Raw genomic sequence first — 25,653 nt, forward strand, 5'->3', positions numbered from 1 at the left:
AAACAAATGATGGAAAAAAGTCAAGGGGTCTGAATACTTTCCGAATGCACTACAGTAAAATACACACTACACAATATACACACTACAGTATACACACTACACAATATACACACTACAGTAAAATACACACTACAGTATTAACACTGTCTAAATACACTAAAACTGTCTATACACACTAAAACTGTCAAGAAACTACACTGAACAAAAATATAAATGCAACATGTAAAGTGTTGGTCCAAATAAAATATCAAAGAAATGTCTATCAATTTTTTTTTCACAAATTTGTTTACATCCCTGTTAGTGAGTGTTTCTCCTTTGCCCCGATAATCTATCTACCTGACAGGTGTGGCATGTTAAGAAGCTGATTAAACAGCATGATCATTACACAGGTGCACCTTGTGCAGGTGACAATAAAAGGCCACTCTAAAATGTCCAGTTTTGTCACACAACACAATGCCACAGAATTCTCAAGTTTTGAGGGAGTGCGTAATTGGCATGCTGACTTGAGGAATGTCCACCAGAGCTGTTGCCAGAGAATTGAATCTTCATTTCTCTACTATAAGCCTCCAACATAGTTTTATAGAATTTGGCAGTACTCCCAATAAGCCTAACAACCACAGACTACATGTATGACGTCATGTTAGGGAGCGGTTTTCTGATGTCAACATTGTGAACACAGTGCCCCATGGTGGCGGTGGGGTTATGTTATGGGCAGTCATAAGCTCGGGATGACGAACGCAATTGCATTTTATTGTTGGCCACTTGAATACACAGAGGTACATTGATGAGATCCTGAAGCCTATTGTCGTGCCATTCATCCGCCGCCATCACCTCCTGTTTCAGAATGATGATGCACTGCCCCATGTTGCAAGGAACTATACTGAAAATGTCCCTGTTGTTCCATAGCCTGCATACTCACCAGGCAATGTCACTCATTGAGCATGTTTGGGATGCTCTGTTTGTTCAGAATATAATTGTAGACAGTGAAATGAAATATGAAATATGAAAATGAAATTATGAAATACCACCTTTCTATGTATTTGTCACACACACACACACACACAGACACACACACACACACACACACACACACACACACACACACACACACACACACACACACACACACACACACACACAAACACATTTGATATGACAAGATAGTCAAGTTCCAAAGATATAGTACGTTATACTCACCCAGAACAAGTAGAAGAGTTCTGGACCCCATCTCAGAGACAGACTGGTATTATGACAACTAGTAGGATCCTAATAAAACTAGTCCCACAAGAAGAATCAGTCTGAGATGAAATCTGTTTTACTGTTGAGTTCAGATTGAAGAAAATCCCAGTTTAACAAGGTGTTTATTCTGTATGATCAGTGGTGATAACATGAACAGAATAAAAATAAATACAATATTCCCTCTCTTTTGGTGAGACAACTCTCAATGTGAGCCACACGGAGATAGAAAACAACTATTTTACTCTCCTCTCCTCTACCTCTTTCTGTTAGAGAACACCTCTTCTCTCTCTTGTTCACACTCTTCCCCCTTTCTCTCTGTTTCACCCTTATCTCTCTCTCTCCTTGTTCTCTTTTTCTGTGTCACCTCTTCTCTCCTTCCCCCTCTCTCTGTTTTTCACCTTATCTCTCTCTCTCCATCCTTCCTCTCTCTCTCTCACTCTCTCTCTCTCTCTCTCTCTATCTCTCTCTCTCTCTCTCTCTATCCTTCCCCTCTCTCTCTCTCTCTCTCTCTCTCTCTCTGTCTATCTCTCACTCTCTCTCTCTCACTCTCTCTACACTACCCCTCTCTGTTCTCACCTTATCACTCTCTCCCTCTCTCTCTCCTTCTCTCACTCTTTCTATTTCACCCCTTTCTCTCTTCTTCTTCTTATCTTCCTCTCCCTCATCATGTTAAGCCTACTAGGTGTGTTGCCTCAGGCCTACTAGGTGTGTTGCCTCAGGCCTACTAGGTGTGTTAACTCAGGCCTACTAGGTGTGTTGCCTCAGGCCTACTTGGTGTGTTGCCTCAGGCCTACTAGGTGTGTTGCCTCAGGCTTACTAGGTGTGTTGCCTCAGGCCTACTAGGTGTGTTGCCTCAGGCCTACTAGGTGTGTTGCCTCAGGCCTACTAGGTGTGTTGCCTCAGGCCTGGAAGGAAGCAAATGTCATTCTGCTACTTAAGAATAGTAAAGTCCCCTTTACTGGCTCAAAAGGCCGACCAATCAGCCTGTAACCTACCCTTAGTAAACTTTTAGACCAATCAGCCTGTTACCAACCCTTAGTAAACTTTTAGACCAATCAGCCTGTTACAAACCCTTAGTAAACTTTTAGACCAATCAGCCTGTTACCAACCCTTAGTAAACTTTTAGACCAATCAGCCTGTTACCAACCCTTAGTAAACTTTTAGACCAATCAGCCTGTTACCTACCCTTAGTAAACTTTTAGACCAATCAGCCTGTTACCAACCCTTAGTAAACTTTTAGACCAATCAGCCTGTTACCAACCCTTAGTAAACTTTTAGAAAAAATGGTGTTGGACCAGAAACAATGCATTTTTACAGTAAACAAATTGACAACAGACTTTCAGCACACTTACAGGGAAGAACATTCAACAAGCACAGCACTTACACAAATTACTGATTGGCTGAGAGAAATTGATGATAGAAAGATTGTAGCGGCTGTTTTGTTAGACTTCAGTGCAGCTTTTTACATTATCAATCATAGTCTGCTGTTGGAAAAACATATGTTGTGGCTTTACACCCCCTGCTATAGTGTGGATAAAGAGTTACCTGTCCCACAGAACACAGAGACACATAATCCAGGTAGAATCAGGAATTCTAGGCCCCTTACTTTTTAAAGGAATTCTAGGCCCCTGACTTTTTAAAGGAATTCTAGGCCCATTACTTTTTAAAGGAATTCTAGGCCCATTACTTTTTAAAGGAATTCTAGGCCCCTTACTTTTTAAAATGTTTACTAATGACATCAAATTGATGTTATTTGCCACACAATACAGTGAAATGCAGACTTACAGGCCCTAACCAACAATGCTGTTTAAATTTTTTTTATAAAACAATACTTAAAAAACTTTGAACAAGAAATACAAGTAATAAATAATTAAAGATTAGCAGTAAAATAACAATAGCGAGGCTATATACAGGGGTACCGGTAGAGAGTCTCTTTTCGGGGACAGCCGGTTAGTCTAGGTAATTGAGGTAGGTAGAGTTATTAAAGTGACTATGCATAGATTATAAAATAGAGTAGCAGCAGTGTAAAGGAGGAGGGGGGCAATGCAAATAGTCTGGGCAACCATTTGATTAGATGTTCAGGAGTCTTACGGCTTGGGGTTAGAAGCTGTTTAGAGGCCTCTTGGATCTAGACTTGGTGCTCTGGTACCGTAGCAGAAAGAACAGTCTACGAAGCTTGGCCCCGGTGATGTACTGGGCCGTAACGCACTACACTTGTCACGTTCTGACCATAGTTCTTTTGTGTTTCCTGTCTTAGTGTTTCTGCACCAGTTAGTTTTGGTTTTGACACGTTTACTGTTTTGTATTATGTTCATGTTGAGTTTTCTTATTAAAAAACATGAACTATAACCACGCTGCGTTTTGGTCCGCCTCTCCTTCCCAGGAAGAAAGCCATTACAGAACCACCCACCACAATAGGACCAAGCGCTGTGGTGAAAAGCAGCAACAGCAGGAGAGGCAGCAGCAGCAACAACAGCAGGAGCAGCGCAAGGAGGAATGGACATGGGAGGACGTGTTGGACGGCAAGGGTTGCTACACATGGGAGGAGATCCTGGCGGGAAAGGATCACCTCCCATGGGAACAGGTGGAGGCAGCTAGGAGAGCAGAGGCAGCCGGAAAGAGTAACCGGCGATACGAGGGAACACGGCTGGCAAGGAAGCCCGAGAGGCAGGTCTTGGGGGGGTGTCACACAGGAAGTATGGCGAAGCCAGGTAGGAGACCTGCGCCAACTTCCTGTGCTTACCGGAGGGCGAGAGAGACCGGGCAGGCACCGTGTTATGCTGTGGAGCGCCCCCAGTGTGGGTGAATAGCCCGGTGCGGTACATACCAGCTCCTCATATCGGCCGGGCTAGAGTGGGCATCGAGCCAGGTGCCATGAAGCCGGCTCTACGCATCTGGTCTCCAGTGCGTCTCCTTGGGCCGGCTTACATGGCACCAGCCTTATGCATGGTGTCCCCGGTTCGCCTATTCCACCTCGCCACACTGGCAGGGCGACCGGGAGCATTCAACCAGGTAAGGTTGGGCAAGCTCGGTGCTCAAGAGCTCCAGTGAGCCTGCACGGTCCGATCTATCCAGTACTACCTCCACGCATCAGCCCTCCGGTGGCAGCTCCCTGCACCAGGCTTTCTGTGCGTATCCTCGGCCCAGGACCACCAGTGCCGGCACCACACACCAGGCCTACAGTGAGCTTCGCCTGTCCAGAGCTGCTAGAGCCTCCCGTCTGTCCAGAGCTGCTAGAGTCTCCCGTCTGTCCAGAGCTGCTAGAGTCTCCCGTCTGTCCATAGCTGCTAGAGTCTCCCGTCTGTCCAGAGCTGCTAGAGTCTCCCGTCTGTCCATAGCTGCTAGAGTCTCCCGTCTATCCAGAGCTGCTAGAGTCTCCCGTCTGTCCAGAGCTGCTAGAGTCTCCCGTCTGTCCAGAGCCGCCAGAGCCACCAGTCTGCAGGGAGCCGCCAGAGCCGCCAGTCTGCAGGGAGCCACCAGAGCCGCCAGTCTGCAGGGAGCCGCCAGAGCCGCCAGTCTGCAAGGAGCCGCCAATCATCCAGGATCTGCCAGAGCCGCCAGTCAGTCAGTATCCGCCAGAGCCGCCAGTCAGCCAGGATTCGCCAGAGCCGCCATTCAGCCAGGATCCGCCAGAGCCGCCATTCAGCCAGGATCCGCCAGAGCCGCCATTCAGCCAGGATCCGCCAGAGCCGCAAGTCAGCCAGGATCCGCCAGAGCCGCCAGTCAGCCAGGATCCACCAGAGCCGCCATTAAGCCAGGATCCGCCAGAGCCGTCAACCTCCCTGAGCTATCTCTCAGTCATGAGCTTCCTCAGTAATGAGGCACCCCTCAGTCCAGTGGGGCCCTTTGTTAGGGTTACTAGGCCAAGGTCGGCGGTGAGGGTCGCCACTCAAGGGACGCTAAGGAGGTGGACAAAGACTATGATGGAGTGGGGTCCACGTCCAGCGCCAGAGCCGCCACCGCGGACAGATGCCCACCCAAACCCTACCTTATAGGTTTAGGTTGTGCGGTCGGAGTCCGCACCTTGGGCGGGGGGTGGGGGGGGGGGGGGGGGGGTACTGTCACGTTCTGACCATAGTTCTTTTGTGTTTCCTGTCTTAGTGTTTCTGCACCAGTTAGTTTAGGTTTTGACACGTTTATTGTTTTGTATTATGTACATGTTGAGTTTTCTTATTAAAAACATGAACTAGAACCACGCTGCGTTTTGGTCCGCCTCTCCTTCCCAGGAAGAAAGCCGTTACAACACTCTGCAGTGCCTTGTGGTCGGAGGCCGAGCAGTTGCCACACTTTTGAGTGAAGCCAGTGGGTCTATGCATGAGGATGACACAACACTATATATGTCAGCTACTACAGAGCCTGAAATGACTGCAACACTTAACAAAGAGCTGCAGTGACTTTCAAAATGTGAGGAAAGGAATCATTTAGTCCTAAATATTTCAAACACTAAAAGCATTATATTTGGGACAAATCATTCACCAAACCCTAAACTTCAAATAAATCTTCAAATGCATAATGTTGAAATTGAGCAAGTGAAGGTGACTAAACTGCCTGTCAACAAGGCATGTCCTACAGGCCCTAGTTTCTACCTTCTTAACAACACTGTCAACAAGGCAGGTCCTACAGGCCCTAGTTTCTACCTTCTTAACAGCACTGTCAACAAGGCAGGTCCTACAGGCCCTAGCTTCTACCTTCTTAACAACACTGTCAACAAGGCAGGTCCTTCAGGCCCTAGTTTCTCACTTCTTAACAGCACTGTCAACAAGGCAGGTCCTACAGGCCCTAGTTTATACCTCCTTAACAGCACTGTCAACAAGGCAGGTCCTACAGGCCCTAGTTTCTACCTTCTAACAACACTGTCAACAAGGCAGGTCCTACAGGCCCTAGTTTCTACCTCCTTAACAGCACTGTCAACAAGGCAGGGTTTTACAGGCCCTAGTTTCTGCCTTCTTAACAGCATTATCAACAAGGCAGGTTTTACAGGCCCTAGTTTCTACATTTCTTAATAACACTGTCAACAAGGCAGATTTTACAGGCCCTAATTTTGACGCAGATTGACTACTGTTCAGTCGTGTGGTCAGGTGCCACAAAGGGGGACTTATTGTAGGAAAAGTGCAATTGTCTGAGAACAGGTCAGCACGGCTGGCCTTCTGTTGTACACAGAGAGCTAACACTAATAATATGTGTGTCAAACTTTCCTGGCTCTAAGTGAAGGAGAGATCGACTTCCTCATTACTTGTATTTATGAGATGACTGGACATGTTGAAAGCACCAAGCTGTCTGTTTGAACTACTGGCACAAAGCTCAGACAGCCATACATACCCCCCAAGACATGCCACCAGAGGTCTCTTCACAGTCCCCAAGTCCAGAACAGACTATGGGAAGCGCACAGTACTACACACCACACCACACACCACATACCACACACCACAACAACACAACACACACCACACCACACCACACACCACAACAACAAAACACACCACAACACACAAATGAAAACTGTCACATCCTTATCATGTTCATAGTGGATCCAAGTTGTTGCCATGGGTAACCAAGTTTACCATCAGATACCAACTAACTTAGATATAAATGAAGACATGAGACAGGGAGGAAGTTGAGGTGGAGATTAAAACACCCAGAAACCCACAGCACACTAGTGCTAAAAATGTTACCATGGTAACCATCCTAGCATGCATCCCAATTGACAACCTATTATACAGTGCACTATAGGCCCTGGTCAAATGTAGTGCACTATACAGGGAATAGGGTGTCATTTAGGCCTCATACACTAGAAAGAGGAAGCTGCCGGTGGAATAACGGTATCTACAGCGACAGAGGAAAGTCCCTACTGTAATAGAAGCACCACACTCAGATCAGTTTACATTGTCCCTTACTGATCATCATTATCCAGGCTTACACAGTAAAACTGAACCTAGACCTGTCCTTATGGGGCGGTTTGCAGTGGCACAACAGTAACCTCTGTTTGAGGAAGTAACATGGGGATCAGTGAGGGTAGTAACCTCTGTTTGACGAAGTAACATGGGGATCAGTGAGGGTAGTAACCTCTGTTTGAGGAAGTAACATGGGGATCAGTGAGGGTAGTAACCTCTGTTTGAGGAAGTAACATGGGGATCAGTGAGGGTAGTAACCTCTGTTTGAGGAAGTAACATGGGGATCAGTGAGGGTAGTAACCTCTGTTTGAGGAAGTAACATGGGGATCAGTGAGGGTAGTAACCTCTGTTTGAGGAAGTAACATGGGGATCAGTGAGGGTAGTAACCTCTGTTTGAGGAAGTAACATGGGGATCAGTGAGGGTAGTAACCTCTGTTTGAGGAAGTAACATTGAGATCAGTAAGGGTAGTGACCTCTCTAACAGTCTAGATGAGGGGGTAACACTCATTTTGCCAAGTGAACCGCATTTGATCTTCAACCTGGTCCGGAGGGCCGCACTTAAAATGTCATATATTTCCTCTGCATCGTTTTCTCTGAGAGATCCATCGCTGTTTGACTGTCTAAATATAAGACACATGTACCATGTCAGTTTAATTCCAATATGACACTTTATATCACATTAGAGTGTAATATAACACATATAACATATGTAACACATTAGAGTGTAATATAACAACAACGTTTAAAATAGAAACACTGGATTTTTTACATTAAAAATGATAAAAAACATTAAGAAACATTCCAGTCATGAGGACACTGCTCCCTCCTTTCCACTGAAGTGTACACTTGCCCACTACTTGTGAGTTACTTGATGTGGAATAGAGTTCCATGTAGTCATGGCTCTATGTAGTACTGTGCTCCTCCCACAGTCTGTTCTGGACTGACAGCTCAGTCAGGCATCAGATTGCTGCTATATCACGTGATGGGTACAGCTGTGAGTTCAGGCAGACGTCTGGATTGGAATGTGGCCAAAAGATAGGGGTCATGGGGTTAGAGGTCAGGGGTCGGGGGTCAGAGGTCAGGGCAGGTTTAGGGGTCAAGGCTAGCATGGCCTCAGCCGTCTCATCTGTGCCGGGCACAGTGTTGTTACTGTTGTTACTAAGCCCTGACAGACAGGTGTATCGACCAGGTGTGTTTGTGCACATGCCCAGAGGGCTGCGCACTGAGGGAACCCACACACACTCATCCTCATCTGTAGTGGACACACACAAGCTAAGCTGAGATACTCGCATCACACACACACACACACACACACACACACACACACACACACACACACACACACGGATGCACAAATACACACACACATCCTCATCTGTAGTGAACACACACAAAGCATGCTGAGCCCTTGCCACACACACAGACACACAAACACACACACACGGACACACAAACATGCCGGTCTCACCTATCAATCACACTTGCACAAACCAAAGAGGGTCTCCATTACAACCATTGCCGTGCTGATGTGACAACATAATATTATTTGCGTTGTCGTGGAAATTACCACCAGGGACTCAAAGTCTAACTTTAATGAATCATTATTTATTATCAGCAAGCAGGAGAGGTTCCTACAAACTTCATGCATAGTACACATCGGTCAGGAGCTCTGCCGGGACAGTCCCGTTAGTCCTCTATTATACGGCTATCCAAATAATTCATATAAGCATGATTTACATGATTCATTATTCATCATCAACGTTGGTTCCTGCAAGTGACTGACTGACTGATAACTAACAAGGTTTCTTCTCTCAAATCTGGGACCTTGAAATTGAGATACTCATTTTGGTTCCCAGAACAATGTTCTGGGCGTACTGTCAATTGGTCTGAGGAGGAGGTCACAGTCACCTGCACGAACCAAGATAGAGTGAGAGGAGATGCTGTGTACAATTAAATGCTACCTCTTCAGACAACAACATTTTCCCTCACTTTCCCTCCTTGTATTACGCTGTGATAACTATTGTTAAAATTGTTATAATTGTTCAAATGGCTTTAAAACGTCATTTTTCGAAATTAAAAGCCTGAAACCAGACAAACTATTTACTGTATGACAAATTATTACCACCAATATTCTTAATAGAAATGTCTAAGACAAATGTCAAATAGAATAACAACACACTGTTAAAAACATTTTATCAAATTGGCTTATACTCCCCCTGTAACATTGACGACCTCACTGCAGAGTTACAGGGTCAGATTTGGTAGAGGGCTAACCCTTAGGGAGAAATCCCGACCATATAGCAGAACCAATCTGGAGAGATTTTTTTTTTAAGCAAGACAAAAACAAAACAAACAAAACAACATACAACAAACAAAACAAAAACCACAATTCAAACAACAACCAAGAACAACAACCACAATACACTTCTTCCCTTTTGACACATGACTCACATCTTGTTTTATGCATCCAAAACAACAACAACACTGCCGGTTAAGTAAAAATAAACAAATCAGAAAAACAAATACAATCAAAAAACATACCTTGATAACTCCATAAGGAAATAATTGTATCCCATAAGGTAATTCAAGATATAGTAATATGGACTGGAGACAGGTTTCCGTCATTCAGGGGCAGCACTCTCTCTCTCTCTCTCTCTCCTCCTCATGGTCTGAATCACACATAGGACTATTGATAAAACGTGTATGTGACCAATCTGATTTAATTTATAATCTTCTACCTAATTATCGGTGATTAGGCCTCACCAGAAAGTCAGAATAGAGGTCGGAGGTCATTCAACCCTATTAAGTGAGTGTTTATTTCCCCATTCTTTCCCCGTTCTTCTGTATCTTAAAAGACGTTTCAAACATTTTGTGTACAAGGTTTACACTGGGGTTTTCAGTACATTTCTTAACCTGTTAGAGCTCTAGGGGCGCTATTTCATTTTTGGATAAAAAACGTTCCCGTTTTAAGCGCGATATTTTGTCACGAAAAGATGCTCGACTATGCATATTCTTGACAGTTTTGGAAAGAAAACACTCTGAAGTTTCAGAATCTGCAAAGATTTTGTCTGTAAGTGCCCCAGAACTCATTCTACAGGCGAAACCAAGATGATGCATCACCCAGGAATTAGCAGAATTTCTGAAGCTCTGTTTTCCATTCTCTCCTTATATGGCTGTGATTGCGCAACGAATGAGCCTACACTTTCTGTCGTTCGCCCAAGGTCTTAGCAGCATTGTGACGTATTTGTAGGCATATCATTGGAAGATTGACCATAAGAGACTACATTTTCCAAGTGTCCGCCTGGTGTCCTGCGTCGAATTCGGTGCGCAATTGCCAGCTGCTTCTACTTTACCATTTGATTCAGGGGAGAAAGCATGTGTCCAAGAACGATGTATCAATGAAGAGATATGTGAAAAACACCTTGATGATTGATTCTAAACAACGTTTGCCATGTTTTCAGTCGATATTATGGAGTTAATTTGGAAAAAAGTTTGCGTTTTGAGGACTGAATTTATGGATTTTTTTTGGTAGCCAAATGTGATGTATAAAACGGAGCTATTTCTAATACACAAGGAATCTTTTTGGAAAAACTGAGCATCTGCTATCTAACTGAAAGTATCCTCATTGAAAACATCAGAAGTTCTTCAAAGGTAAATGATTTTATTTGAAGGCTTTTATGTTTTTGTTAATGTTGCGTGCTGGATGCTAACGCTAATGCTAACGCTAAATGCTAACGCGAAATGCTAACTCTAGCTAGCTACTTTTACACAAATTATTGTTTTCCTATGGTTGAGAAGCATATTTTGAAAATCTGAGATGACAGTGTTGTTTACAAAAGGCTAAGCTTGAGAGATGGCATATTTATTTCATTTCATTTGCGATTTTCATAAATAGTTAACGTTGTGTTATGCTAATGAGCTTGCTGATAGATTTACACAATCCTGGATACAGGGGTTTTTTCATAGCTAAACGTGACGCAGAAAACGGAGCGATTTGTCCTAAACAAATAATCTTTCAGGAAAAACTGAACATTTGCTATCTGAGAGTCTCCTCATTGAAAACATCTGAAGTTCTTCAAAGGTAAATTATTTTTTTGAATGCTTTTCTGTTTTTTTGTGTAAATGTTGCCAGCTGAATGCTAATGCTAAATGCTACGTTAGCCATCAATACTGTTACACAAATGCTTGTTTTGCAATGGTTGAGAAGCATATTTTGAAAATCTGAGATGACAGTGTTGTTAACAAAAGGCTAAGCTTGAGAGCTAGCATATTTATTTCATTTCATTTGCGATTTTCATGAATAGTTAACGTTGCGTTATGGTAATGAGCTTGAGTCTGTATTCACGAACCCGGATCCGGGATGGGGAGATCAGAAAGGTTAACCTCTCTAGGGTAGGGGGCAGCATTCAGAATTTTGGATGATATGATATGATATGCAAATAACTGGTAGATTTGGTAGATTTGGATAGAAAATACTCTAAAGTATCCAAAACTGTTAATATCGTGTCTGTGAGTAAAACAGAACTGATTTGGCAGGCGAAAACCTGAGAAAAATCCATTCAGGAAGTATTTTGGGGGAGATTTTGTAGTTTTCTATTCAATGCCATTACAGTATCCATTGATTTGGGACTCAATTTGCAGATCCAATGCCTTCCACTAGATGTCAACAGTCGTTAGAAATCGTTTCAGGCTTGTATTCTTATAAATTAGGGAGTAACACCAGTCTGAATGAGTGGACCCTACCGTGTCGCAGAGCTTTTTCATGCGCAATCCCGAGAGAGTGCATTACTTGTTTACCTTTTATAGTGACAATGTTATTGTCCTGTTTAAATATATAAATCATTTAGGCCAAAAACAACCTGAGGATTGAATATAAACATTGTTTGACATGTTTCTATGTACTTTACGGATACAATTTGGATTTTTTGTCTGCCTGTTTTGACTGCATTTGAGCCTGTGGATTACTGAAGAAAAAGTGCGAACAAAACTGAGGTTTTTGGATATAAAGAGACTTTATTGAACAAAATGAACATTTATTGAGTAAATGAATGTCTTCTGATTGCCACCATATGAAGATCATCAAAGGTAAGGGATTAATATTATCTATATTTCTGAGTTTTGTAACGCTTCTGCTTGGCTAGTCACTGTTTGGATAATTTGTCAACTGGGCTATGATCTGGGCTAGGTATGTTCTGGGCTAGGTATGCTTTTGCCGAAAAGCATTTTATAAATCTGACACCGTGGTTGGATTAAAAGGACAATTTCCCTTTATGCAACATTTGTACAAACAAATAATGAGGGATCTTCCTTAAATATTAACTTCTTGTTAATCCAGCCGCTGTGTCAAATTTCAAAAAGGCTTTACGGCGAAAGCATACCATGAGATTATCTGAGGATAGCGCCCCATGTAAAAAAAAAAAAACATACAATCATTACCAGCCAAGTCGAGGAGTCAGAAATAGCGATAAAATGAATCACTTACCTTTGATGATCTTCATATGGTTGCACTCACAGACTCCCAGTTACACTTACAATTAATCCTCAGGTTGTTAATTGTATTTATAATCAATAAAAATTTTAACCGGACAATACCGTTTTCAATAGAAAGGAAAAATAACAAAGAGTGCGTCAAATCAGGTCTGCAAACTTCCTCTGTCCTCTGACCAAAATTGCTTTTCACACATCGTTTTTCAAAATAAAAGCATCTAGTGGAAGCCATTGGAACTGCAATCGGATTCCTAACCCATTGGATTCTCTATTGGTATTGAGTTGAAAAACAGCGACATGAAAACAATTCCACTTCCTAGATGTATTTTTCTCAGGTTTTCGCCTGCCATATCAGTTCTGTTATACTCATAGGCATATTATTTTAACAGTTTTGGAAACTTTAGAGTGTTTTCTATCCAAATCCACTAATTATATACATATCCTAAATTCTGGGCCTGAATAACAGGCAATTTACTTTCGGCACGCTTTTCATCCGGAGGTGAAAATACTGCCCCCTACCCACGAGAGGTTAACAGCAGGGAGATAGGTATCCTAAGGGGCGGCAGTAGCCTAGTGGTTAGAGCATTGGGCCAATAACCGAATGGTTCCTAGATTGAATCCCCGGAGCCGGAAGAAAAATATATATGTTGTTCTGCCTCTGAACAAGGCAGTTGACCCACTGTTCCTAGGGAATCATGGTAAATAAAATTTTGTTTTTAATTAACTGACTTGTCCAGTTAAATAAAGGTTCAATAAAAATCAATTAAAAAACAGCCTGATCCAGGTATATTTATACTGTATATTACTACAGTGTCACTAACTGATAAATGCCTCAGCAAGTCTTTAAAAAGGAAATGTACACAATCTGTAATGGCTCTGTGATGCCATACGCTGGGAGACGAGAAGTAAGTACAGGGAATGAATATTTAATGGATTAACAGACATGAAAAACAGGAACAGCGTCTGGACAGGAGAAACAAAACAACATCAATGCAGACGCAGAAAATTAACTGGAGGGGGTGACAGATATAGGGTAGATAATCAATGACATGATGGAGTCCAGGTGAGTCCGATGAAGCGCTGGGGCGCGTAACGATGGTGAGAGGTGTGAGTAATGATGAGCCGTCTGGCAACCTCAAGCGTCAGAGAGGGGGAGCAGGAGCAGACGTGACCAAATCATTGGTAAACTCATCAGAAAACTTGATATAGGAATTTCCATCAAGCCTGGAAGAAAGAAAATTAACATATACTAATCAGTCCTAAAAGTCTTCATCTTAATCGAGCTTATTGCATCTTGGGAAAGAAGTCTTGATAAAACCATGTGTAAACAGAATCATACTTCAGACACTTCAGATGATACAGTGTCCCATTAAGCAGAATCATACTTCAGACACTTCAGATGATACAGTGTCCCATTAAACAGAATCATACTTCAGACACTTCAGATGATACAGTGTCCCATTAAACAGAATCATACTTCAGACACTTCAGATGATACAGTGTCCCATTAAACAGAATCATACTTCAGACACTTCAGATGATACAGTGTCCCATTAAACAGAATCATACGTCAGACACTTCAGATGATACAGTGTCCCATTAAGCAGAATCATACTTCAGATGATACAGTGTCCCATTAAGCAGAATCATACTTCAGACACTTCAGATGATACAGTGTCCCATTAAACAGAATCATACTTCAGATGATACAGTGTCCCATTAAGCAGAATCATACTTCAGACACTTCAGATGATACAGTGTCCCATTAAACAGAATCATACTTCAGACACTTCAGATGATACAGTGTCCCATTAAACAGAATCATACTTCAGACACTTCAGATGATACAGTGTCCCATTAAACAGAATCATACTTCAGACACTTCAGATGATACAGTGTCCCATTAAACAGAATCATACTTCAGACACTTCAGATGATACAGTGTCCCATTAAACAGAATCATACTTCAGACACTTCAGATGATACAGTGTCCCATTAAACAGAATCATACTTCAGACACTTCAGATGATACAGTGTCCCATTAAACAGAATCATACGTCAGACACTTCAGATGATACAGTGTCCCATTAAGCAGAATCATACTTCAGATGATACAGTGTCCCATTAAGCAGAATCATACTTCAGACACTTCAGATGATACAGTGTCCCATTAAACAGAATCATACTTCAGACACTTCAGATGATACAGTGTCCCATTAAACAGAATCATACTTCAGACACTTCAGATGATACAGTGTCCCATTAAACAGAATCATACTTCAGACACTTCAGATGATACAGTGTCCCATTAAACAGAATCATACTTCAGACACTTCAGATGATACAGTGTCCCATTAAACAGAATCATACTTCAGACACTTCAGATGATACAGTGTCCCATTAAACAGAATCATACTTCAGACACTTCAGATGATACAGTGTCCCATTAAACAGAATCATACGTCAGACACTTCAGATGATAGTGTCCCATTAAACAGAATCATACTTCAGACACTTCAGATGATACAGTGTCCCATTAAACAGAATCATACTTCAGACACTTCAGATGATACAGTGTCCCATTAAACAGAATCATACTTTAGACACTTCAGATGATACAGTGTCCCATTAAACAGAATCATACGTCAGACACTTCAGATGATAGTGTCCCATTAAACAGAATCATACTTTAGACACTTCAGATGATAGTGTCCCATTAAACAGAATCATACTTCAGACACTTCAGATGATACAGTGTCCCATTAAAAAGAATCATACTTCAGACACTTCAGATGATACAGTGTCCCATTAAGCAGAATCATACTTCAGACACTTCAGATGATACAGTGTCCCATTAAACAGAATCATACGTCAGACACTTCAGATGATACAGTGTCCCATTAAGCAGAATCATACTTCAGACACTTCAGATGATACAGTGTCCCATTAAAAAGAATCATACTTCAGACACTTCAGATGATACAGTGTCCCATTAAACAGAATCATACTTCAGATGATACAGTGTCCCATTAAACAGAATCATACTTCAGACACTTCAGATGATACAGTGTCCCATTAAACAGAATCATACTTCAGACACTTCAGATGATACAGTGTCCCATTAAGCTGAATAGGCACCTTCTAAAGCAAACAATCCCAGAGCTCCTTTCTTGTAATCTAATCATGATGAACCTGTTGCATTGACATGCAGAACCAGTCCACAGATTGGACACACCTACTCATTCAAGGGTTTTTCTTTATTTTTACTATTTTCTACATTGTAAAATAATAGTGAAGACATCAAAACTATGAAATAGCACATATGGAATCATGTAGTAACTAAAAAAGTTTTAAACAAATCTAAATATATTTTATGTTTTAAGATTCTTCAAAGTATCCACCCTTTGCCTTGATGACAGCTTTGCACACTCTTGGCATTCTCTAAACCAGCTTCACCTCGAATGCTTTTCCAAAAGTCTTGAAGGAGTTCCCACATATGCTGAGCACATGTTGGCTGCTTTTCCTTTACTATGCGGTCCAACTCATCCCAAACAATGTAAATTGGGTTTGAGGTCGGGTGATTGTGGAGGCCAGGTCATCGGATGCAACACTCTGTCACTTTCCTTCTTGGTCAAATAGCCCTTACACAGCCTGGAGGTGTGTTGGGTCATTGTCCTGTTGAACAACAAATGATAGTCCCACTAAGTGCAAACCAGATTGGATGGCGTATCACTGCAGAATGCTGTGGTAGCCATGCTGGTTAAGTGTGCCTTGAATTCTAAATAAATCAAAGACCGTGTCACCAGCAAAGCACCCCCACACCATTACACCTCCTCCTCCATGCTTCACGGTGGGAATCACACATGCGGAGATCATCCGTTCACCTACTCTGTGTCTCACAACGACACGGTGGTTGGAACCAAAAAAAGTCAAATTTGGACTCGTCAGACCAAAGGACACATTTTCATCGGTTTAATGACTATTGCTTGTTTTTCTTGGTGCACGCAAATCTCTTCTTATTATTGGAGTCATTTAGTAGTGGTTTCTTTGCAGTAATTTGACCATGAAGGCCTGATTCATGTAGTCTCCTCTGAACAGTTGATGTTGAGACGTGTCTGTGACTTGAACTCTGTGAAGCATTTATTTGGGCTGCAATCGATGAGGCTGGTAACTATAATACTGATACTCTGCAGCAGAGGTAACTCTGGGTCTTCCTTTCCTGTGGCGGTCCTCATGAGAGACAGTTAACTGTAATGAACTGATCCTCTGCAGCAGAGGTAACTCTGGGTCTTCCTGTCCTGTGGCGGTCCTCATGAGAGACAGTTAACTGTAATGAACTGATCCTCTGCAGCAGAGGTAACTCTGGGTTTTCCTTTCCTGTGGCTGTCCTCATGAGAGACAGGTAACTCTAATGAACTGATCCTCTGCAGCAGAGGTAACTCTGGGTTTTCCTTTCCTGTGGCTGTCCTCATGAGAGACAGTTAACTGTAATGAACTGATCCTCGGCAGCAGAGGTAACTCTGGGTCTTCCTTTCCTGTGGCGGTCCTCATGAGAGACAGTTAACTCTAATGAACTGATCCGCTGCAGCAGAGGTAACTCTGGGTTTTCCTTTCCTGTGGCTGTCCTCATGAGAGCCAGTTTCATCATAGTGCTTGATGTTTGTTGTGACTGCACTTGATGAAACTTTCAAAGTTCTTGAAATGTTCCACATTGACTGACCTTCACGGCTTAAAGTAATGATGGACTGATGTTTCTCTTTGCTTATTTGAGATGTTCTTGCCATAATGTGGACTTGGTATTTTACCAAATAGGGCTATATTCTGTATACCACCCCTGCCTCCTCAAATTAACTTTTAACAAAACAAACCTGTTCATTGAAATGCATTCCAGGTGACTATCTCATGAAGCTGTTTGAGAGAATGCCAAGAGTGTGCAAAGCTGTCATCAACGCAAGCGTGGCTAATTAGATTATTTAAAATGTGTTTTACACTTTTTTGGTTACTACATGATTCCATATGTGTTATTTGATAGTAGAACATAGTTCAAATAAAGAAAACCCTTGAATGAGTAGGCGTGTCCAAACTTTTGACTTGTACTGTCTACTCTTTCTGTCCCAAATGTCCCTTACAGCCTGTTTGAGTTCAGTGAGTTCTGTTCATTTTCACAGGCAGCTGATCTATTTGTCCACAGGAAGCTTATCTTTAACCCAAACAACAGATGGCAGCCTCTAATATGATGAGTCTCAATTCCTCTTTTCCTTATGTGACCTTGTATTCAAAAACACTTCAAAATACTAAGACACCACATTATTAAAGTGCTATCTGAAAGTCACTAACAACATATTACATTAACAAATCTCTAGTAACTCAGTATAATATTCATACATTGTTACATCATCACATCTCTAGTAACACATTATACTCTACATACATTGTTACATCATCACATCTCTAGTAACTCAGTATAATATTCATACATTGTTACTTTATCAAATCTCTAGTAACCCATTATACTCTATATACATTGTTACATCATCACATCTCTAGTAACACATTATACTCTACATACATTGTTACATCATCACATCTCTAGTAACACATTATACTCTATATACATTGTTACATCATCACATCTCTAGTAACTCAGTATAATATTCATACATTGTTACATCATCACATCTATAGTAACACATTATACTCTACATACATTGTTACATCATCACATCTCTAGTAACACATTATACTCTACATACATTGTTACATCATCACATCTCTAGTACCTCAGTAAAATATTCATACAGTATATTTGGTAATAGTACTCTCTCCTTTCATATCTTCACATCACGCAGAATCCCTATATAATGTTAAAAACTCAGCTCACAGATTTGGTTGGGGCATTCATTCAGACACACACCTCTTTCAAACCAGTGGCCGGAACTGGTTGGGGTATTCATTCATACACACACCTCTTTCAAACCAGTGGCTGGAACTGGTTGGGGTATTCATTCATACACACACCTCTTTCAAACCAGGGGACAGAACTGGTTGGGGTATTCATTCAGACACACACCTCTTTCAAACCAGTGGACAGAACTGGTTGGGGTTTTCATTCATACACACACCTCTTTCAAACCAGTGGACAGAACTGGTTGGGGTATTCATTCATACACACACCTCTTTCAAACCAGTGGACAGAACTGGTTGGGGTATTCATTCATACACACACCTCTTTCAAACCAGTGGACAGAACTGGTTGGGGTTTTCATTCATACACACACCTCTTTCAAACCAGTGGACAGAACTGGTTGGGGTATTCATTCATACACACACCTCTTTCAAACCAGGGGACAGAACTGGTTGGGGTATTCATTCAGACACACACCTCTTTCAAACCAGTGGACAGAACTGGTTGGGGTTTTCATTCATACACACACCTCTTTCAAACCAGTGGACAGAACTGGTTGGGGTATTCATTCATACACACACCTCTTTCAAACCAGTGGACAGAACTGGTTGGGGTATTCATTCATACACACACCTCTTTCAAACCAGGGGACAGAACTGGTTGGGGTATTCATTCAGACACACACGTCTTTCAAACCAGTGGACAGAACTTGTTGGGGTATTCATTCATACACACACCTCTTTCAAACCAGGGGACAGAACTGGTTGGGGTATTCATTCAGACACACACCTCTTTCAAACCAGTGGACATAACTGGTTGGGGTATTCATTCATACACACACCTCTTTCAAACCAGTGGACAGAACTGGTTGGGGTATTCATTCAGACACACACCTCTTTCAAACCAGTGGACAGAACTGGTTGGGGTATTCATTCAGACACACACCTCTTTCAAACCAGTGGACATAACTGGTTGGGGTATTCATTCAGACACACACCTCTTTCAAACCAGTGGACAGAACTGGTTGGGGTATTCATTCAGACACACACCTCTTTCAAACCAGTGGACAGAACTGGTTGGGGTATTCATTCATACACACACCTCTTTCAAACCAGTGGACAGAACTGGTTGGGGTATTCATTCAGACACACGTCTTTCACACCGGGGATAGTCCCCTGAAAGCTCTCATTCACTCAGTACAAATAATATCTCTTATTATCCCAAATTCAATACTTCAGCTTACCAATTATTTTCCAAATATCAATCTGTTATTATCCACATTTTAATATCTTAATATCCAAATGTAAATCATCTTAACCTGTCATTTCAACTCTCACATCCACATTCACTTAGTACTATTCCCCAACACACCCAGTAATCACCATGGTTACTCCTTATGCATCTTCATCCATTCTCTTGTCGTTACCTTCTTCTGCGGTTCCTCTACAGTCTCTATAGTCTCTTTAGTATCTTTAGTCCCTCAGTATCGATAGTCTCAATAGTCTATATAGACATAAATGCTTTAGTGCAGTGGTTCTTAACCTGAGTTCGATCGAACCCCTGGGGTTCGGTGAGTCAGTCTCAGGGGTTCAGCGGAGGTCAAGACACACATCCGACTCATATGATTCGTGATGATCACTCCCCGCTTAGGCCATCATTGGCTGCTCGGGTGATCACGCTACATCGCTTGGCCTATATGTGCTGCAGGGAATTTGGTGTGCTCAGTAGTCGACTTGTGACTTTCGTGATGGTAAGTCTTGTGATATCTTTATTTATTTTAATCCCTTCATACTTACTATGTCGAGTAAAAAAAGAAAGTGGTCGGACGAATATGTACAATATGGATTCACATGTATAACGGAACGTGATGGGAGTCAGCGTCCTAACTGCATGATTTGCAATGCCAAGTTGAGCAATTCTAGTCTAGCACCGGCAAAACTAAGAGAACACTTCCTTAAGCTGCATGGAGATGGAAAATACAAGAACACAACGCTCGCTGAATTCAAGGTGAAGAGAGCCAGATTCGATGAAAAGGCTACTCTGCCTGTTCTCGGCTTTGTACCCATCAACAAATCGATCCTCACAGCATCGTACGAAGTTGCTTACCTGATCGCAAAGCAGGGCAAACCACACACCATTGGTGAAACACTCATAAAACCAGCTGTGTTGAAGATGGCGAATATCGTTCTGGGAAAAGAGGCCGAAGTTACGTTATCCCAAATTCCTCTTTCAAATGACACCATCAGCGACAGAATAGAGGACATGAGCAAAGACATCTTGGCTCAAGTAGTTGTAGATCTGATTTCAAGCCCAGCAAAATTCAGCCTTCAACTCGACGAGAACACAGACGTTTCCAATCTAAGCCAGCTTGCTGTATTCGTGCGCTATGTGAAAGACGACGTGATAAAGGCAGATTTTAATTATTTTGTAAGCCTCTTACAACAACAACTAAGGCAGCCGATGTGAAGAAACTTGTGGATGACTTCTTCAAAGACAGCAATCTTTTGTGGGATATGGTTTCTGCAGTTTGTTCGGATGGAGCTCCAGTCATGCTGGGAAGAAAGTCTGGTTTGGGTGCGCTAGTGAAAGCCGATGCACCACACATCATGGTTACGCATTGTATTCTGCACAGGCATGCGTTGGCAACAAAAACCTTGCCTCCGAAACTGGCAGAAGCATTAAAAATTGTAGTGGAATGCGTGAACTATGTGCGAACTAGTGCTCTGAGGCACCGCATCTTCAGTGAGCTGTGTAAAGAAATGGGCTCTGAATTCGAGGTACTTCTGTACCATTCTAACGTTTGGTGGTTATCCCGGGGACCGGTGCTGAATCGTGTTTTTGCTGTGCGTGTGGAATTAGCCCTGTTTTTGCAAGAGCACCAACATTGTCATGCAGATTGCTTCAAAAATTCTGAGTTCATTCTCATTTTAGCGTACATGGCTGATATCTTCGCAGCTCTCAATCATCTCAATCAAACGATGCAGGGCGGCGGAGTCAACATCATCGAAGCGGAGGAAAACCTGAAGGCTTTTTAAAAAAGCTACGGTTATGGAAACGACGAACAGAGAACGAAAACTTTGCAAACTTTCCCCTGCTGGACGACTGTAAGTAAGATCGAAGATGTATCTGGAATCAGAGACATTTCTGTACCCGCAGAACTGAAGCAAGCAAATGCCAAGCACTTAGATGAGCTTGCAAAGTCTCTCGACGGATACTTCCCTACAAGAGAGTCATATCCAGCATGGGTGAGACAGCCATTCACGTTTAGTGTTGAGACAACAGATGTCAATGATGAATACCTTGATGAAATCATTTAAATTCAGCAGAGCCAGGTTCAACAGCAACTCTTCAGAACAACAACGCTTTCAACGTTTTGGTGTCAACAAATGGTAACGTACCCTGTTATTGCTAAGAAAACTCTGGAGATTTTCATACCGTTTGTTACAACATATCTTTGCGAGCAATCCTTTTCGAGGATGCTGGACATAAAAACGAAGAAAAGGAACAGACTTTGTTGCAAAAATGACATGAGAGTGGCACTTGCCAAGGTGAAGCCGCACATTTCTGAACTGGTCTCTGAAAGGCAACAGCAGAAGTCACACTGATTTGCAGTAAATATTCATTATTTTGTTTTTGTGTGAAAATCATGTTTTGATGATTTTGTTCTTTGATTACAGTGATGTTGATGCACGGTTCATTTTGTGCACCAGTAAAATATATACCTATGTTTTGATTGGTTCAGTGAATGCGCATTTGAAACTGGTGGGGTTCAGTACCTCCAACAAGGTTAAGAACCACTGCTTTAGTGTCTGTGGATGCCTTAGTAGCTATTGTCCCTATAGTCTCTGTAGTATCTATTGTCACTAAGGCATCTTTAGTCCCTTACAATCCATAGTCTCAATAGTCTTTAAAGTCACAAATGCCTTAGTCTATATGGACTATAAAGTCTTCCCATAAATACATATGTACAGTATGTAGTGATGTTTCCAACTAAAGCAGTCAATCAATTAATCAATCAATCAAGACAAAACACACACACAAGGATGCCCTCTTGTGGACTCACCTTCACAGTGTGATGAGAGAATCTGAACCCAGGTTGACACTGGCAGTGGTAGCTCCCAATGGTGTTGAGGCAACTGGCGTTGCTGCCACAAACCTGAGGTGTCTCCTGGCACTCATCGATGTCTGAAGAGAGAAGGGAATATATTGAAAGTAAATAACTCACCCCTCCTCCAGTGATTCCCTAACTTCTCCTCCAGTGATTCCCTAACCCCTCATCCAGTGACACCACAACCTCTCCTCCAGTGATTCCCTAACCTCTCCACCAGTGATTCCCTAATCTCTCCCCCAGTGATTCCCTAACCTCTCCTCCAGTGATTCTCTAATATCTCCTCCAGTGATTCCCTAACCTCTCCTCCAGTGATTCTCTAATATCTCCTCCAGTGATTCCCTAACCTCTCCTCCAGTGATTCTCTAATATCTCCTCCAGTGATTCCCTAACCTCTCCTAGATATAGATCTCTTAGATATAGATGTATGTAATGTAATGCTATGTTAGATATATATGTATGCTATGTTATGTTATGCTTGATATAGATGTATGTTATGTTATGTTATGTTAGAAATATATATGTTATTTTATGTTAGATACATATGTATGTAATGTTATGTTAGATAAAGACGTAATTAAGACAGACAAAGTAATCGTACCTCACTGCACCATATCGTTGGAAGCAGTGCATCATGGTACCAGATTCTTTCCTCACCTGAGCACCTAGCCTGTTTGTTGCCATAATTACTGTATCCAGGGAGACAGAGGCAACTGTATCTTCCTTCCTGGTTCTGACAGGTCCCTCCCTCTCCACAAACACCAGCAGTTACATTACACTCATCTATGTCTGAGAGAGAGAGAGAGAGAGGGGGAGGGGAGAGAGAGGGGGAGGGGAGAGAGAGTGAGAGAGGGAGGGAGGGGAGAGAGAGAGAGAGGGTGGAGAGAGGGAGATGTATGTTATGTTATGTTAGATATAGATTTAGGTAATGTTATGTTATGCTAGATATAGATGTAGATGTATGTTATGTTAGATATAGACGTAATTAAGACAGACAAAGTTATCGTACCTCACTGTACCATATCGTTGGAAGCAGTGCATCATGGTACCAGATTCTTTCCTCACCTGAGCACCTAGCCTGTTTGTTGCCATGATTACTGTATCCAGGTACACAGAGGCAACTGTAGCTTCCTTGCTGGTTCTGACAGGTCCCTCCCCCTCCACAGATACCAGCAGTTGCATTACACTCATCTATGTCTGAGAGAGAGAGAGAGAGGGAGGGAGAGAGAGAGAGAGAGAGAGAGAGAGAGAGAGAGAGAGAGAGAGAGAGAGAGAGAGAGAGAGAGAGAGAGGTGGGGAGAGGAGAGAGAGAGAGAGAGAGAGAGAGAGAGGGGGGAGAGGGAGATTATGATATAGATAGATATAGATAGATGTATGTTATGTTAGATATAGACGTAATTAAGACAGACAATGTTATCGTACCTCACTGTACCATATCGTTGGAAGCAGTGCATCATGGTACCATATTCTTTCCTCACCTGAGCACCTAGCCTGTTTGTTGCCATGATTACTGTATCCAGGGAGACAGAGGCAAATGTAGCTTCCTTCCTGGTTCTGACAGGTCCCTCCCCCTTCACAGATACCAGCAGTTACATTACACTCATCTATGTCTAAGAGAGAAAGAGAGAGAGAGGGGAGGAAAGAGAGAGGGGGAAGGGAGAGAGAGAGAGAGGGGGGGAGAAAAGAGAGGGAGAGAGCGAGGGGAAAGAGAGAGAGGGAGAGCGAGAGAGAGAGAGAGAGAGAGAGGGAGGGGAAGAGAGAGGAAGGGGAGAGAGAGAGAAAGAGAGGGAGGGGGGAGAGAGAGAGAGAGAGAGAGGGGGAGAGGAAAGAGGGAGAGAGCGAGGGGAAAGAAAGAGAGAGAGAGAGAGAGAGAGAGAGAGGGAGAGAGAGAGAGAGAGAGAGAGGGAGAGAGGGAGAGAGAGAGAGAGAGAGAGAGAGAGAGAGAGAGAGAGAGAGAGAGAGAGAGAATATCATAATCACCCCTCCCCACCTACACAATTAATAATATAATTATCCTCCCCTCCCCACCTACATATAGAATAATATCATTATCCACTCCCCTCCCCACCTACACATAGAATAATATCATTATCCCCCCTCCTCCCATACACAGAGAATACTATCATTATCCCCCATCCTCCCCACCTACACATAGAATAATATCATTATCCTCCCCTCCCCACCTACACATATAATAATATCATTATCCTCCCCCCTCCACACCTACACATAGAATAATATCATTATCCCCCCTCCCCACCTACACATGGAAGAATATCATTATCCTCCCCTCCCCACCTACGCATATAATAATATCATTATCCCCCCTCCTCCCCACTCCCCACCTACACATAGAATAATATCATTATCCTCCCCCCTCCCCACTCCCCACCTACACATGGAAGAATATCATTATCCTCCCCTCCCCACCTACGCATATAATAATATCATTATCCCCCCTCCTCCCCACTCCCCACCTACACATAGAATAATATCATTATCACCCCCCTCCCCACCTACAAATAGAATAATATCATTATCCCCCCCTCCCCACCTACACATAGAATAATATCATTATCCTCCCCCCTCCCCACCTACACATATAATAATATAATTATCCCCCCTCCTCCCCCCTCCCCACCATCACATATAATAATATCATGATCCTCCCTCCTCCCTCCCCACCTACACATAGAATAATATCATTATCCTCCCTCCTCCCTCCCCACCTACACATAGAATAATATCATTATCCACCCTCCTCCCATACTCAGATAATAATATAATTATCCCGCTCCTCCCCACCTACACATAGAATAATATCATCAATCCCCTCCCCACCTACACATAGAATAATATCATTATCCCCCCTCCTCCCATACTCAGATAATAATATAATTATCCCGCTCCTCCCCACCTACACATAGAATAATATCATTATCCCCCCCTCCCCCCCTGAACATAGAATAAATCATTATCCTCCCCCCTCCCCACCTACACATAGAATAATATCATTATCCCCC

The 25,653-nt window shown here is 42.6% G+C and overlaps 1 protein-coding gene across 10 annotated transcripts in view; it reads right to left on the reverse strand.

Moving 5' to 3' along the window:
- The window catches only part of LOC110519495 (adhesion G protein-coupled receptor E2-like), a 248,464-nt gene that overhangs the window by 124,299 nt on the left and 98,512 nt on the right, over positions 1–25,653 (reverse strand). For 4 of the 10 annotated variants that reach the window (XM_036939967.1, XM_036939968.1, XM_036939966.1 and 1 more), the window contains exons 4-6: positions 24,109–24,240; positions 23,696–23,827; positions 23,288–23,419 (exon numbers count right to left, since the gene is read on the reverse strand). The exons of 1 other annotated variant lie outside the window; for it this stretch is intronic. In XM_036939967.1, coding sequence (XP_036795862.1) covers positions 23,288–23,419; positions 23,696–23,827; positions 24,109–24,240 — 396 coding nt within the window. Of the gene's footprint in view, positions 1–1,197; positions 1,484–23,287; positions 23,420–23,695; positions 23,828–24,108; positions 24,241–25,653 lie in introns of those variants that run through there. 5 more of the 10 variants (XM_036939972.1, XM_036939973.1, XM_036939970.1 and 2 more) reach the window with 4 other exon arrangements.

The sequence above is a fragment of the Oncorhynchus mykiss genome, chromosome 13 (genome assembly GCF_013265735.2).
Source record: "Oncorhynchus mykiss isolate Arlee chromosome 13, USDA_OmykA_1.1, whole genome shotgun sequence".
Lineage (NCBI taxonomy): Eukaryota > Metazoa > Chordata > Actinopteri > Salmoniformes > Salmonidae > Oncorhynchus > Oncorhynchus mykiss.